At 46.3% G+C, this 12,464-nt stretch overlaps 1 protein-coding gene across 1 annotated transcript in view; it reads right to left on the reverse strand.

The window, feature by feature from the left end:
- Positions 1-12,464, reverse strand: part of LOC134341073 (small ubiquitin-related modifier 1-like) — a 31,436-nt gene that overhangs the window by 17,936 nt on the left and 1,036 nt on the right. Inside the window, exons 2-3 of the mRNA XM_063038820.1 lie at positions 6,976-7,047; positions 6,808-6,885 (exon numbers count right to left, since the gene is read on the reverse strand). Of these exons, the coding sequence (XP_062894890.1) occupies positions 6,808-6,885; positions 6,976-7,047 (150 nt within the window). The remainder of the gene's footprint in view (positions 1-6,807; positions 6,886-6,975; positions 7,048-12,464) is intronic.

Genomic DNA, 12,464 nt, shown 5'->3' on the forward strand with positions numbered 1-12,464 from the left:
GGCACTTCTCTTCCTGATGAACTTAACGTATTCTAAGCAAGGTTCGAACAGAAGAGGAGCGTCTCGCTCCCTCTGGATGAACCGGACCTGGTGGCATCGAACATCTTCAACTGCTCCTTGCTTCAGTCTAAGATCCCCTTGTGTTTTAAGAAGGCAACGATAATCCCTGTGCCGAAGAAGAGCAAGGTGGCATGCCTGAATGACTATCGACCTGTGGCTCTGACATCAATTACTATGAAGTGCTTCCAGCGATTAGTTATGACACACACATCAACCACAGCCTACCGGGCAACCTCGACGCTTTGCAATTCACCTACCGGAGCAACAGGTCAACGGCATATGCCATCTCTCTGGCCCTACATTCCTCCTTAGAACACCTGGAGAATAAAGACGCATACGTAAGGCTCCTTTTCATTGACTACAGCTCTGCCTTTATTATCATCATTCCAAATAAACTGATTCCTAAGCTCCGTAACCTGGGCCTTAGCACTCAGATCTGCAACTGGATCTTCAACTTCCTCACAGACAGGACCCAAGCTGTAAAAATCTTCCTGCTTGATATAGGGTTCTTACATTCCAAGTGGCAATAATTTTCTTTTGTGTGACTTTAATTTTATGAGCAGTAGCTTGATGATGGTCGGGGATCCCCTACTGGCCAGAATTAACCCTACCAAGCGAAGCATCTTCAGAGTTGTCTTGAAGATCCTCGTGATGTTATTGTAGTGTGATACATTTTGTGAGTTTGACCATGGTTTTCTTAGCAAATTGCAATGGTAGTTTGCTACTGTTGGGCGAACTAAAGAAATCGCCCTTTCTCTTCCCAAATGTTCATCCGCCTATACTATAGCCGTTGTCATTTGAGGTCATAGCTCATCAGCCTTCTCCGTCAAAAGTTCAGTTACTGACCCTGCTGGATCTGCCGTTGGCCTTCACTCGTATCCTGAGCAGGAACCCTCACAGGTGCTACTGTTCCGGGTCAGAGCGGCCCTGGGAGCAATGAGTGACTAAGGGGTAACTCCACCTGCCCCAAAGCTCTGGAAGTCCCCAATCACAGCCTCATCACCAGTTGCAGTTTAGAGTCATACCCAGGACTTGAGAACATTTACAGTTGTCTAAATAAGGTCTGGAAAATATTCGGAAATACTAGTCACCCCAATCATAAACTGTTTCAGTGCTTCCATCTAGCACAGTATTAAAACCAGTACCAACAGGCTACGGGACTGCTTCCTTATACAATCCATAGACTTATAAATTCACATGTCTGTACACTGTGAAGCAGTCATAACACAAAGATTGTTATTCTCTCACATTGTGGGATGGATGTAAGATTTAAATAACTTCTAAACATGGAATCTACCCAGGGTTCTTAACCTGAATACTATCATGTATTCCATCTTGGAAGGCCATATGAGTGAAAGAACAAAATCAGATTTTGCCAAAATGTAAAGAAATCATTAACAATGATAAGATTAATTGTCTACCATGTTCAACAATTTAAAGTGTGCATCTTTCCTTTTAATATCCTAATTTTGGTCAAACTTCAGATTATATTTGGATATTATCTTACATTGTACTGCATTATTCTGCAGTAAACTATTATGAAGACATGGGAAATTTCTCTGCCAAACTACTTAAACTGCAATAAACACCCAGAAATACTATTATAGATGCCTTTCTTCAAAATAGAAGTACGCTTATAGGGAACACTTTGAGTCAAAGTACAATGTGATATGTAAATAGTTGTCATTTTTTAAAACATTAACTGCAATTTGATATGATATATGAAAAAGAATCACATCAAGAATATTATCATGACAAAGTATTAGTTCAAAAATGGTTTCCCTATTTTGTCACTTGTGACGAAAAACCAAGTTATTAGAAGATTGATGCTGATGAGAGAGATAAGAGAGACAAAGAGAGAAGCGTTTAAAATGTTAATGAGAGAAGAGAGAGATTAACGAAAAGAGACACAGTTCCGAGTATTGACAGACCGGTTGTTTTGAATCTGAACTGTTTGAAGTTTGATGGACAGGCGATACCACAGCAGGGGGATAAAAGGAACAGGTTCGCTAAGGCACGACAGACACCAAGGGATCACGAGATAATGAGACCCTGGAAGTGCGGTGTGCCCCCACAAGTTGGTGAAAGTTTGGAGGGCTGGTCGCGGACCGACCATAGACGCACAGGGTCAAAAGATACAATCGGCGGGAACCTGGCGTGTGTCCGCCCTTGCCTGGGTGCCGGGTTCACCGCGGAAGAACGATCGTATCCGGAACGGAGGGGTCACAGTCGGTGACCTCAGAAGACAATAAAAGGGCTCACCCGAAAGCTAACTGCGAGGAACATCAAAGGTCTGTTTGAATCAGAAATTTGCATATTCGTTCTCTCTCTCTCCAACGGCACAACAGCAATTACTGCGAACTGTACTCAGCTGAACTGAACTCTGCGTCACTTGAGACTGATCATTTTACCCTTAGACTGCGATAGAGCTTGATTGATCCTATTATCCTAGTTCTGTGTACATGTGTGTTTTATCATTGATAACCTGTTGCATTTATATCCTTACGATTAGAGTACTGTGTTACTTATTTCTTTAATAAAACTTTCTTAGTTCCAGTAATCCAGACTCCAACTAAGTGGTCCATTTCTGCTGGTTTGGCAACCCAGTTACAGGGTACGTAACATAAGTGGGGATCTCGTCCGTGATTTTGAATGCCAAATTTGGGACTGGGTAAATTGATTGGGTTAAAACTCTCGAAAGAATGAAAGGGCAAACAGCAGAACTGGAGATTGAGGAATTTCTAAAGGCGCCAACCTTGGAGGCATTAGAGGATGCCACGAAATCAGAATTGGCAACTGTGGCCAAACAGTTGAATCTTTTTAAGGGGAAGTCGACAATGAGGAGAGCGGAGATGCACAGAGCTATCGTAGAGCGCTATGTATCTAAAGGTGCGTTTCCCCAAGGGGAATGGAGGTGGTATCTATGGGCAAACCTGGTGGAGAAGCAGTACAGCTGCAGATGGAAAAATTGAGACTCGAGCACGAGTTCCTGGTAAAACAGTTGGAGCGAGAAGAGAGGGACAGGCAGTTAGAGAGAGAAGAGAGGGAGAAACAGAGGGAAAGGGAATTTGAGCTGGAGAAGTTAAGGATGACGCTAGTGCAGGGGCCCATGCCGAACCAAGGTGGAGGGTTCAGGGCGACCCAGGAGGTTAGGCTGGTTCCCCCATTTGAGGAGGCTGATGTTGATCGGTACTTTCTCCACTTTGAAAAAGTTGCCACAAGTCAGGACTGGCCGAGGGATAAGTGGGCTGTTTTGCTTCAGAGTGTACTTAAAGGAAAAGCCCAACAAGCTTACTCGGCTTCGTCCGTGGAAGATGCCCAGAGGTATGAGGTGGTGAAAGAGGCCATCCTCAGGATTTATGAGTTGGTCCCGGAGGCATATCGGCAGAGGTTCCGGAATGTGAGGAAGCACGTACTTAGAGTTTGCCCGTGAGATGCAGATGTATTGTGAGCGTTGGTGCGCCTCGAAGGGGGTAAATGGGGATTATGACAAACTGCTACAGCTAATACTGATTGAGCAGTTTAAAGGTTGTGTCCCTCAAGGTATGAGACCCTGTCTAGATGAGAAAGAGGCAGAAACCTTAGCCGCAACTGCTAAGTTAGCGGATGAATATGCGTTAACGCACAAAGCGAACTTTACCCCGAGTAAAAGCTACCAGAAGGGTAGTCAGGAGGGCGGGGAGAGTCCGCCAGAAAAGTCAGAAAGTAAGCCAGGGACTAGTGAGAAGGATAAGGTAGACCGGGAGCAGTTTGGTAGGAAGTCTCCTGGGGTCGTATGCTATAATTGTGGGAAAGCCAGTCACTTTGCGTCTAGGTGTTTTGCCCCAAAGAGGGAGATGGAGAAAGGGAAAACCACGGTTCCGAATGGCTGTATTGACCTGGTAAACAAACCGCTAGGGGAGAAGAGGTCTGATAAAGTTCAGGAAGGGCGCGAGAGGTTTATCTCGGCCGGATTGATGTCGGTAAAGGAGGGGTTGAACCCAGTTCCAGTACGGATCTGGAGAGACACTGAGCTTGTCAGTCATTGATATTAAAGATTGTGTTAGACTTTAGTTCAGAGACCCAGACTGGGGAGGTCAGGGTGATAAAAGGCATTGGGAAAGGGACTGAAGCAGTACCTTTGCACCAGGTACACCCAAAAAGCGACTTGGTCTCCGGACCGGTCACGATCGGGGTGAGGCCCGAACTACCGATGGAAGACATGGAGGTCTTACTCGGTAATGACCTCTCCGGCGGAGAGGTGTACCCAGCAGTAAGAGTGACAAGCCAGCCTGCCAGCATTGAGGCCCCGCCCATGGACTCACAGGTTTATCCCGTTTGCGCGGTGACTCGGCGCATGTCCAGAAAGGCTGCCGAAGCGAATGTAGATTTAGCGGAGACGTTTTTACCAGCCTGGTACCAGGAGGGGTTAGAAAGTGATAAGCAGCATAGTAAAACAGAAGGAAGTAAGGGAGTTGAGGTAGACTTATCATTAGCAAGGAAGGAATTTATACAGGTATAGGAGCGAGATGAGGAGCTGATGGTTTTGGGGGAGACAGCTCTCTCCGAAGCAGAATTAAAAAGGGAGCCAGTGGGCTATTATGTGAAGGAGGGAGTACTAAGGAGGAAATGGAGAACATGTACCATGCCCGCAGATGAGGAATGGAGGCTGGTGCCAAAAATTTATGGGGATGAGATTCTTAACCTGGCCCACAAGATACCCCTCGGTGGACATTTCGGGGGGAGGAAGACAGTCGATAAAATCATGAAAGAGTTTTACTGGCCGCACAGGAGGAAGGATGCTATTGACTATTGTAGATGTGAGCTAACACAGTTACAGGCTTTTGATATGCTAACAGCTTGCCACAATAGGCGAACAGACCTAGTCGGTGTTATCACAAAAATTAAAGAGGCTAAGGGGCCACCTGATAAGGGGAAGACCCATTTTGAAAAGATAAGTGTGGTACTGACCAGATGGGAGAACTCTATTGTGTTGGCCAACTTTGCTGATGAGTTCTCTCCCTTAATCCCCGAACAAAGCGAGCTGCCTCCAATAAAGCTAATTAAACGGCACGCACACGTAGGTCCCGATGTCCCGAGGCGATGCAAAGAGCCGGGACATGGTGTTGTTGTCACATCAGGTCAGCCTAGTGAGCAACACCCCTATAGAATGATTAATTCAGTGACAAAAGGGCTAAAGGAACGCAGAAGTGTATATTGGTGATGTAGCGTCTGGAGTGGGAGGAGCACATTGTGGCAGTAGAAGAGCTGTTTAAACGGCTGTCTGAAGCCAACCTGACAGTAAACCTCGCAAAAAGTGAGTTCGGCCGCGCGAAGGTCACTTATCTGGGATTTGTGGTAGGACAGGGGCAGCTGGCTCCGATGCAAGCTAAGGTGCGGGCTATCTTAGAGGTCCCCACCCCGACAGACAAGACAGCCCTGAGAAGCTTCTTGGGGATGGTGAGGTACTATCGGAAGTTTTGGAAAAACTTTGCGGATATTACCCTCCCTCTTACTAAGCTCTTGCCAAAGAATGCGAAGTTTGTGTGGGACAACCCTTGTTATCTTTGTCCGGGACGGAGACCATCGAGAATTTACACTGATCACAACCCATTAGTGTTTTTGGCCACTGTGAAGTTTGCTAAGTTGGAGCCTGGTCTTACAGGGCTATTAAAATAACACGTATAAAAGGAACAGAAAGGTGATTGCTGACTGTCTGTCAAGGTGTTGACAACTTAAAAGTTCTCTGTATCAGCCGAATAGCTGATGATCCTGTATATTAGAGTGTATCTAATAATGTATTCATGCCTATAATTTTTACCCCGGTAAAAATCCTTTGAAGGGTAGGGGTGTGACGAAAAACCAAGTTACCAGAAGATTGATGCTGATGAGAGAAATAAGAGAGACAAAGGGAGAAGCGTTCAAAATGTTAATGAGAGAGGAGAGAGATTAACGAAAAGAGACACAGTTCCGAGTATTGACAGACCGGTTGCTTTGAATCTGAACCGTTTGAAGTTTGATGGACAGGCGATACCCCAGCAGGGGGATAAAAGGAACAGGTTTGCTAAGGCACGACAGACACCAAGGGATCACGAAATAACGAGACCCTGGAAGTGCAGTGTACCCCCACAAGTTGGTGGAAGTTTGGAGGGCTGGTCGCGGGACCGCCCATAGATGCACAGGGTGAAAAGGTACGATCGGCAGGAACCTGGTGTGTGTGTCCGCCCTTGCCTGAGTGCTGGGTTCACTGCGGAAGAACGGTCGTATCCGGAACGGAGGGGTCACAGTCGGTGACCTCAGAAGACAGTAAAAGGGCTCGCCCGAAAGCTAACTGCGAGGAATATCGAAGGTCTGTTTGAATCAGAAATTTGCATATTCACTCTCTCTCTCTCCAACGGCACAAAAGCGATTACTGCGAAACTGTACTCAGCTGAACCGAACTCTGCGTTACTTGAGACTGATCATTTTACCCCTAGACTGCGATAGAGCTTGGTTTGATTCCTATTACCATATTTCTGTGTACATGTGTGTTTTATCATTGCTAACCTGTTGCATTTATATCCTTACGATTAGAGTATTGTGTTACTTATTTCTTTAATAAAGCTTTCTTAGTTCCAGTAATCCAGACTCCAACTAAGTGATCTTTTTCTGCTGGTTTGGCAACCCAGTTATGGGGTACGTAACACACTGAACAAAAATACAAACTTTTTAATTGAAACAACTTTTCCCTTGCAAGGAGAATGATACAGCACTTGTCCATGTTCTTACCTGCCGCTGACAGTAACACTCCTTCAACTTTCTTAGCTGTGTGGTCATTTTCACTTTGAAATGGATTTCACTGTTGTCCTAACAAAAAAAAAGTATATTTTATGCTTTTATCTAAAATAAATTCATTTTAATTAAAACTGAATAACATTATTAAGGCATGACACTTACCTGACCTATAACTTTTAATTTAATGTATTCTCCATCCTTCTTTTCTCCTGAGTGGCTGGAAGGCTTTGCCTCCTACTTACAATGTAAAAGAGAATTTTTATAAAGTTTTTTTTAACAAAAATAATACAATTGCTTAGGTGGATACAATACGCAGTTCTGATATTGTATTTTGAAAAGTCACGTTTCATTCAAGGATCTCTGCTTGAATAGAGCATTGTTAATATCTACATTCATTGAATATAGTGGAAGGGAACATATCACAAAATTATTTAATGCATTGTTTTGTAGCCAATGATGTTTTGAAATAGATATGACATATAATTGTACAATGCTGGTCTGGTAGACTTGAAGAGGTTCATTCATCAGGTCTATTCATTCTCCGACATCACTTCTGTGTGGTCGTCTTCTCCAGAGAGGTGCTGGTCGGAATGGGCCGCGTCTCCAATAGCTTGAAGACTCGTAAGGCCAGATTTGGGAACAGCTTCTTTCCAACTGTGATAAGACTGCTGAATGGATCCTGACCCAGATCTGGGCCGTACCTTCCAAATATCCGGACCTGCCTCTCGGTTTTTTTGCACTACCTTACTTTCCAGTTTTCTACTTTCTATTTATGACTTATAATTTAAATGTATAATATTTACTATCGATTTGTAATCCAGGGAGCGGGAAGCGCAGAATCAAATATCGCAGTGATGATTGTACATTCTAGTATCAATTGTTTGGCGACAAAGTATAAAGTATTTCTGATTAATATGTTGAATTTTTAAAATGTTAAATGTCTTCTTTGCTACACATTTAATACAAATGAAAGAGGGAAACCATTTAATATGTCAAAGAGGAGAGCTCCTTCTCTTTGAAAAGAAAGGAACGTTTATTTGATCTGAGGTAGGATAAGTTGGAATCCAGAATGCCTAAGAGATTCATCATATACTTTCAGTGTGATCATGGTTAAATTTATGTATCTATATCATTCAGTTTATCTTTAAAACACATTCTAATCATATTGAATTAATATTAAGCTGCAAGCAAAATTAATTTTTTCTTGATAATGTTTCTGGGAAAGAGTGAGAAATCTGAGTTAGTATCCGCCCTTACCTCACTGGCAAATAAATGGAAAAACACTCAAGTTCAAAGTCCCAGCTATCGAAGGCTCTGTCTTTTCTCAGGAATGGTCCACCCGTAAAAGGAAAGAGGAGTATGAGATGTGGGAGGAGCAGACCATTCAGTGATTGGTTGAAAGTTTGAAGGGGCCGGCTGCCAACCTAGTGAGATCTGTAAAGACATAGAACCCCTTTGCTACCGCTACAGCCTACATGCAAGCACTAAAAAAGGTGTTTGATGCGACTGGAAGCCCATTGGGGTTTATGACAGGATTTCAGAACGTGCATCAGCAGAAGGGAGAGAAGCTTTCTGCCTACATTTTCAGGCCAGAGAGGCAGATAAATTGCTTGTGGCGCAGAGGAGTCATCCAGACAGCTGAGATGGATCAGTTAAGAACAGATCAGATATCCAAGGGTGCCCAGTCCCATGACCTGATTGCTTGGGGTCTCCGACTGTTTCATAATTCATGCCTCCCTCCATCTTTTGTTGAGCTGATCAGAGAGGTACAGGAGGAGGAGAATGTGTCAGAGAGGTGGGAGGACTCAGTCAGCAGAGGACTCAGTCCTCTGCGGTGAAGTGACCACGAATACAGTAGACTGCCCTGGGGAGTGGTTGGGAAGATTGTGGCAGGGTTGAGAACTGAAATGTCCCGGTTGTTACCAGTGGGTGTGGGCCCCCCCAGTATGAAATGTCCCGGTTGTTACCAGTGGGTGTGGGCCCCCCCCCAGCTAGCAGCCGGAGTCGCACAAGAAGGAGAGCAACTGGTATTGTCTGTTATAGCTGTGGGGAAGAGGGACACTTCCGGCGGAAATGTGAATGGCAGGAAGCCCCTCGGAGAGTGAGCCCCCCGGTACCTAAGCAGAGAGAAACATTAAGAAACTTAGAGGAGACCCAGTGAGGGAACAGCCTGGCATCATGGGAAAGTGGGGGGTGGGGGGAACACATTCCCAGCAACATATCAAGAAACACTCGAAAGCAAAAAACTTATTCCTGAAGGCTCAGTGGGACCAAGCTCTAGTGTATTGCTATGGATCAAAGGTATTTATGCCAGAGCCATACCTGACACAGGGTCACAGATCATGTTGTTGTACCGTTCATTTTACAACGGGTATCTGACACATTTACCATTGACGCCATTCAATGCACTAGTGATCTGGGGTATCAGTGCTAGTGATTATCCACACAATGGTTATTTGACAGTGTGAAGTAGGAGTTTTCCAAGGCCGATGTGGGAGTGTCTGAGGTCATTGATACATTGGTGCTGGTTTGTCCAGACCCTGTTGAGACGGGCAACATTTCAGTTCTGGTCGGGACCAACACCCCTCTTGTGAGGAGGCTCATGGGGACCTGCAAGAAGAAGGCTGGTGAGAGCTTTTTGGGGATGTTGTCCGTGCACCCTGTGTTTTGTGCTGTTTTTGAGGAAGTGTGTGGCTGCACTGGGCTGGATACCGAATTTAGACGAGGGACTATGTGGCTCATCCAGTAGAAGCCAAGGACAGTACAGCCCGGGAAAGTAGCGAGAGTGATGGGGACCCCCAGGTTTCCAGGAATACCCTCTTAGTGGACACTCCAGAAGACAACGATGCGGAGTCGGGATTTCCTGCTGGAGTACTGGTGAGGCCCGAATTACAGAAGCCCTCAGTTGCACAGGCGAGCAGGATGGCAGTGATTGTCAGGAATACTACGAAGAGGGAGGTCACCTTCAAGCAGGGGATGCCCCTGGTGCATTTGTTCCTGGTGATGGTAAATGTCTAGTGCCCCCGTGAGGCACGCCGGGGAGAATCTATTGGAAAAGGGGGGAAAGTTGACCACTGAGTCATTCAACTTCAGGACTCCCCGGTGCCGCCGGGTTGGAAAAGGAGGCTGGTAAAGAAGATGTTGCAGCTGGAAGGTGTCTTTTCCACTGAGTTTGATGTGGGATGTTCCAAGAGCACTCGTCACACTATCGAGGTGACCAAGGACAGCCCGTTTAGAGAGGGGTCATGGCGAATGGCCCCTGCAGAGGTGAAAGACATTCAGCAGCATTTGTGTAAGTTGAAGGAAGCTGGGATCATCACCGAGTCCCAAAGCCCCTGTGCTTCCCCAATAGTAGTAGCACGGAAGAAGAATAGGAAAGTACGGATGTGTGTGGACTATAGTACTCTGAACAGTCACACTGTCCCCAACCAGCATACGGTCCCGAGAATCAAAGACGCTCTGGCCTGTCTGAGTGGAGTGAAGTGGTTCAGTGTGCTGGACTTGAGGAGTGGATATTACCAGATCCCCATGAGTGAGGTCAACAAAGATTGCATTTATATGTCCCATGGGATTTTCCCAGTTCGAAAGGATGCCCCAGGGCATAGCGGGAACCCCTGCAACCTTCCAGCGGGTCACTGAGAAGACAGTGGGGGATAAGAACTTATTTGAGGTATTGGTGTATCTGGATGACGTCATAGCGTTTGGATCCACCTTGGAAGCACATGAAGCAAAGCTACTGAAGGTGCACGGGCACCTGAAAGTTGAAGGGTTAAAATTTTCCCTGGACAAGTGCCAGTTCTGCCAAACATCTGTTAGCTATGTTGGGCACATAGTTTCACAGGATGCAGTAGCTACAGATCTGGCTAAGATAGAGGCGGTGATCACTTGGCCAAGCTCCCAGACTGTGAGCACTCTGAGCTCGTTCCTCGGGCTCTGAGGTTACTATTGGAGATTCATGAAGGGCTACACGAAAGTGAGTCACCCATTGAATCAGCTTCTGTGTGGTTACCCTCCCTTGGGGAAGAAAGGGAGGGGGAAAAAAGAGGTGGGATGCAAAATGTGAGGAGGCCTTTCAGTTGCTGAAGGAGATGCTGACCCTGACAGACTGAAGGACAGGCAAGATTCAGCAGTGGATCAATTGGGAGCTTCTGATGATGCCATACCCCAAGTTTACTGCTCTGAAGACAAGTCAGCTGCCGGAATTGAGTTCTGGGGAAGTGGCAGCTGCTCAGCGAGATGACCCTGGCATTGGCACTATTTGGTCAGCAGTCGAAAAGGGAGACATGGCTCAGGCAGAGAGGACAAAACACACTTCAGTGCCTCCATTACTGAAAGGATGGCCTCGGTTGAAGTTGAAGAATCAGATCTTATACCGGGTCACGTCACCCCCGGACTGACCTCGGCGTTGTCAGTGGTCCTGCCAGAGAAGTATCAGAGATGGAGTTTAAATCACTTCATGATGTTTCAGGACATTTGGGGGTGGAAAAGACCTAAAGATTGCTCAGAGATCTTGCCCCGAATGAAGTCGGAGGTTGAAGAATACTGCGAGTCATGCGTTCGCTGCATATGGCAGAAGATACTGCCTAGGCGGGCAGCTCTTTTGTCCCACTTGCAGAGTGCAGGACTCCTGGACCTGGTGTGTATGAATTTCCTGTCCACAGAACCTGATGTCATCACGGACCACTACACCAGATATACTCAGGCTTTTCCTACCAAGGACCAGAGGGCGACTACGGTGGCAAAAGTGTTATGGGAGAAGTATTTCATTTATTACAGCCTTCCCAGGCGGAAACATAGTGATCAGGGACAGGATTTTGAGAGCAGACTCATCTATGAGTTACTGGGCATGCTTGGAGTTGAGAAATCGAGCACCACACCCTATCACCCGCAGGGCGATCCCCAGCCTGAGGGGTTTAATCTGAGGGGACTTTGCTAGACATGCACAGGACCCTGGAGATCAACAAGAAGAGCAGGTAGAGTCAACATATTGGGCATCTGGTTCACTGTTACAACTGTACACAAAATGAAGCTACTGGGTACTCGCCATATTATCTGATGTTTGGGCACGAGGCGAGGTTGCCCATTGATCTTTGTTTTGGGACTGACGAGAGTGACTTACCACCAAAGCCTTATCTGAACAATGTGTCTGACATGAGGACAGAGCTGAAAAGGGCTTATGAATTAGCTGGGGTTGCAGCTGCCAAGCAGAATTTAGGAAATAGTAGGAGGTATGATCAAAAGGTGAGGTTCTCCCAATTCCTGCTGGGAGACGGAGTACTCATAAGGAATTTGGAACTACCTGGAAAGCACAAGTTGGCTGATCGCTGGGCAGCCATGCCCTTTGAGATGGACAGTCTGATGCCAAACCTACCGGTTTTCCAGGTGAAACCAGAGGATGGGAATGGGCCTGTCAAGATTCTCCATCGGAACCACCTGTTGCCCCTGCGTCAAGAGGTGCAGGGGGACCTAGAGCCCGACCTGGAGTCTACACCTAGTAAGAGGACTCTGCGAAAACGCAGGGCGACTGCACGGCCCTCAGCAGGAGAGGCTGGGCCATGAGAGGGATACTGATTCAGAAGATGATGATTCGAAAGTGCTGCCTTTTGCTAACTCCCCACTGATTGAGGAAGAGACTCCTGGCCCTTCTCCCG

The sequence above is a fragment of the Mobula hypostoma genome, chromosome Y (assembly GCF_963921235.1).
Source record: "Mobula hypostoma chromosome Y, sMobHyp1.1, whole genome shotgun sequence".
NCBI classification, from domain to species: Eukaryota; Metazoa; Chordata; class Chondrichthyes; order Myliobatiformes; family Myliobatidae; genus Mobula; species Mobula hypostoma.